The sequence below is a fragment of the Malurus melanocephalus genome, unplaced genomic scaffold (genome assembly GCF_030028575.1).
Source record: "Malurus melanocephalus ecotype Western Australia unplaced genomic scaffold, MMel_1.1 scaffold_2633, whole genome shotgun sequence".
In the NCBI taxonomy this organism is placed as follows: Eukaryota; Metazoa; Chordata; class Aves; order Passeriformes; family Maluridae; genus Malurus; species Malurus melanocephalus.
In genome coordinates, this window is record NW_026625865.1 from 5,004 (window position 1) to 8,940 (window position 3,937).

General features: G+C 71.2%; 1 protein-coding gene across 1 annotated transcript; it reads left to right on the plus strand.

Moving 5' to 3' along the window:
* LOC130587892 (paired box protein Pax-4-like) lies at nucleotides 1-3,666 on the plus strand (the record flags this gene model as incomplete). The annotated part of the gene is made up of 6 exons (XM_057388863.1): nucleotides 1-132; nucleotides 925-1,006; nucleotides 1,119-1,274; nucleotides 1,497-1,579; nucleotides 2,775-2,844; nucleotides 3,224-3,666. Coding segments are annotated over 6 exons (966 nt in total), but the record flags the coding sequence as incomplete, so codon positions are not given.
* Nucleotides 3,667-3,937: the final 271 nt, after the last annotated feature.

The window sequence follows — 3,937 nt, forward strand, 5'->3', positions numbered from 1 at the left end:
CCCCGCACGGCCACCCCCGCCGTGGTGGCCACGATCGCCCGGCTGAAGCGGGAGCAGCCCGGGCTCTTCGCCTGGGAGATCCGGCGGCAGCTGCACACCGAGGGGATCTGTGCCAGCGGAGGCATCCCCAGCGTGAGTCCCGCCGAGAATCCCGGGAATGCGGGAATTCTGGGGGCCAGGCAGAGCCGGGGGTCCGACCGAACGGCCGGGGGCTGGAGGGTGCGGGAGCGGGGAAGGAAGGGCAGGGAAGGGACCGGGGTGACGGGAAAGGCTCGGGGTGACGGGAAGGATGCAGAAGGAAGGACTCGGGGTGATGGGAAGGAAGGGCAGGGAAGGAAAGACTCGTGGTGATGGGAAGGATGCAGAAGGAAGGGACCGGGGGGATGAGATGTCCAGAAAAGGGTCCGGGATGATAGAAAGGATGCACAGGGAAGGAAGGGCCCAGTGCCWTGAAGGGTTCGGGTCAGCGGGAAGGATTTGCGAATGGGGAGAAGCCGCAGGGAAGCGCTCGGTGCTTGCTGAGATGCGGAGCTGGAGCGGGCAGGGGACGGCAAATCGCTCCTTCCCAGCCAAAGCAGAGCCCCGACGGCCACCCCCGAGCCCGGCTGCCACCTCGGGCCTGGGGACACCGCCGCGGCTCCGTGACCCGCGCTCGGAAGTGACAGTGGAGCGCAGGGAGGGAGAGCTGTGCTCCCCAAGGGCAATGCCCGCCGTGCCAATCGCCTCCCGTTACACTCTGCCGGTCCCCGGAGCTCCGCGGTTCCAGGATCACAAATCGGGAGCAGACGGGCACGGCCCCGGGGCGGAGGGGAACCCCTGGCTCCGGAGAGCATCCCAGAGACAACTCCTGGACATCCATTCCTGTCCCCCACAGCCCCCACGATCCATCCCCGGGGGTCCCACATCCCCCTCTCCCCTGCCCAGGTCTCCTCCATCAACCGCGTGCTCAGGACCCTGCCCAGCGACCTCCGGCTGCCGGCCGAGCCCCGGGACCCGCGGCCACCGGGTGAGCCTTGCTGGGCTACCCCAAAGCCCGGAGCCCTCCTGACCCTTCCCGAGCTCTCCGGGGAGCCCCCAGGGCCGGGTCCGCCTCCACTCCTGCCTCTCTGTCCCCGCAGTGTCCCCTCCGGCCGCKCCCGCCGTGCTCCCGGGGACCCAGGGCTCCGGTGCGGGCTGGCGGCTCCCGCTGGGCCCCCGGCACGGGAGCAGGAGCAGGAACAGGAACAGGAACAGGACCGTGTTCTCCAGGCAGCAGGCGGAGGCTCTGGAGGAAGGTGCGCTCCCCGCGGGATGCGGGATCCGAGCGGGACGGAGCGGGGCTGCTCCCAGGGGAGGGAATTGTCCCTCTCCGGACCGGCTCGTGCCCCTGTGAATGGCCCCAAACCACCACACAACACCCCAATTCAGCCCGATTCGCTGGCACCGGGCTCTGGCTGCCGGGATGCCGCGGGGTGTCTGCCCCGACCCGGCTCCTCTCACCCCAATTCCCCTTGCAGAGTTCCAGAGGGGACAGTACCCGGACACGGCCACCCGGGAGAGATTGGCCGCGGCCACCCAGCTCCCGGACACCACCATCAGGGTAAGAGGGACCCGCCACGCTCCGAACGGGAGATGGCCACATCCCGGTGTCCGGGGCAGCCCGGCCAGGCCGCTGGGATCGGGGCTGTCAGCTCCGGGGAACAGAGATCACTCGTGCCTTGGGGACATCTCCAAACCTGTCACCGCTGCTGGCGGTCGCAGGGGTGGGACAGGCTCCGATGGTGGCAGTGACTCCCCAGGACTGGCTTTGTCCCTGGCTCGGGGATCTGTTCCCGCTGATGCCGGGAATGGTCTCACACCGGGWTCGGGCACCGGGACCCTCAGGGTGCCCCCGGCAGTGTCCCTGTGCCTGTCGCCTCTGTCACGGGCCACCCACAGCGGGGCTGAGAGCCCTGGAGACGCTGTGGCTGTTCCCGCACGGCCACGGCCCCGATCCCCTCATGGCCCCGATCCCCGCACGGCCCCAATCCCGCTCCAGCCACGGCCTCGATCCCCGCACGGCCCCGATCCCGGCTCCCCCCGGTTCTGCTCCGCCACGGGGCCAGCGCAGGGCACAGGAGATTTTGGGGACATTGCTGGATGGTGCCACGGAGCTCAGCGCTGCAGAGCCGAGGCACAGCCCCTGGCACATGTGGCACAGGCCTTTGCACACTCAGTGGCACATTCCCTGGCACACTCAGTGGCACATTCCCTGGCACTCTCAGTGGGACATTCCCTGGCACATTCCCTGGCACATTCCCTGGCACATTCCCTGGCACACTCAGTGGGACATTCCCTGGCACATTCCCTGGCACACACTCCTCACACATCCCTCCAAGCAGCCCCAGACCCACATCCCTGTCCCAGTGCCAACCCTCTCCCAGGGCAGCCCCCTCCCCTCCAGCCCCAGACCGCTGCCGGTCTCCGTGTGCCCAGGCAGTGCCAGCAGCGMGTCCCCCGTGCCAGGCACCCCGCAGCACACGGGGGACGAGAGCAGCTCGAGTGTCCCGTGTCCTGTGCCGGGGACGCGCCCGGAGTCCCGCGAGTGCTCCCAGCCCCTCCCCGGTGAGGTGGGGAAGATGCGGGATCACCCCCCTCCCTCTGCCCGTGTCCCCCCCGTGTCCCTGTGCGCTCCCGGGGTGTAACGAGCTCGTGTCCCGGGGCTCAGAGCTGTGCCGAGGAGCCGGGGCGCTCCTGGGCCCGCGCACCGTGCGATGGGCGGGGGGCGGCAGCCTCAGCTCCCATCCCCTCCCCAGGTCTGGTTCTCGAACCGCCGGGCCAAGTGGCGACGGGAGAACAAACGGCAGCTGGAGGCTGGCGGGGCAGGTGACACCCCGGGGACCGAGGGGACAGGGGTGGSGTCCGGGGGTGCCCCTGGGAGGGAATTTGGCGCTGGGACTACGGGGGTTTCTTCCCGGAGACCCCACAGGAGCACGGCCGCTCCCTGTGTCGTCCGGTAAATCAGGGCTGGGGGTCCTGTGGTGGCCGAGCCAGGACATTGTCCCCTCCCGTGCCCGCACAGGCTCCTGGTGCGATTGGATCCCKCCCGCTTTCGGCCCCGCCGCCGCTCAGGTAGGACGCGCCCCGTCCCGGGGTTTGGGGACACCCGGCCAGGCTCCGGATTCTCGGGGGGCCCCGAGCGCCCCGGCCTGTCCCCGGTGCCCAGGGAAGCCCGGTGACATCGCCCTTTCCGGTCCCCACGCAGCCCCTCCCGGACACCCCCGCGGGCTCGGCGCAGCCCCTCCACGGTCACGGCCACGGTCACGGTCACGGTCACGGTCACGGTCACGGTCACGGTCACGGTCACGGTCACGGTCACGGTCACGGCCTCGCCACCTCCCCGTGCGCCCCGGCCCCGCTGCACCTCTGCGCCTCCGGCCCCTGCGCCTGGGACGACGCTTGCTGCGGTACCTGGGGCCGGGACCCCGGCACGGGCAGGGCGGGAGCTGCCGGCGGCTGCGGGACCCCGGGGTCCCCTGGGTGTCCCCCGCCCCGGGGGCGATGCCTGAGCCCCGTGTCCGTCCCGCAGGTCTGGTTCCCGGCGGGACCCCCTCTCCCGCACCCTGGCAGCCCCTGGAGAGCCCCCGCTTCGCCCTGCTGCCCCCCGGGCTCACCCCGCTGCCAGCCTGGGGTCCGGAGCCCCGCTGAGCCCCCGGTGCCACCGCCCCGTGCCCGGAGCCCCGCCGAGCCCCCCGCCCGCCTGCACCGCCCCCGGGCCCTGGCTCTGCCCCTGGCAGGGTGGGGGGCTCCGAAACCCCCCGAGCCGGGAATTTGGGATGTCCGTGAAGAGGGGGCTTTGGTGACAGCCGGGCCAGCCCCCGGCAGGTCCCCAAAACCAACCCGGGAGACGGGATGGATTACGGAACCCAGGATCATGGTGGATCACGGAACCCACGATCCCCGCCTCGTTCCGCGAGGG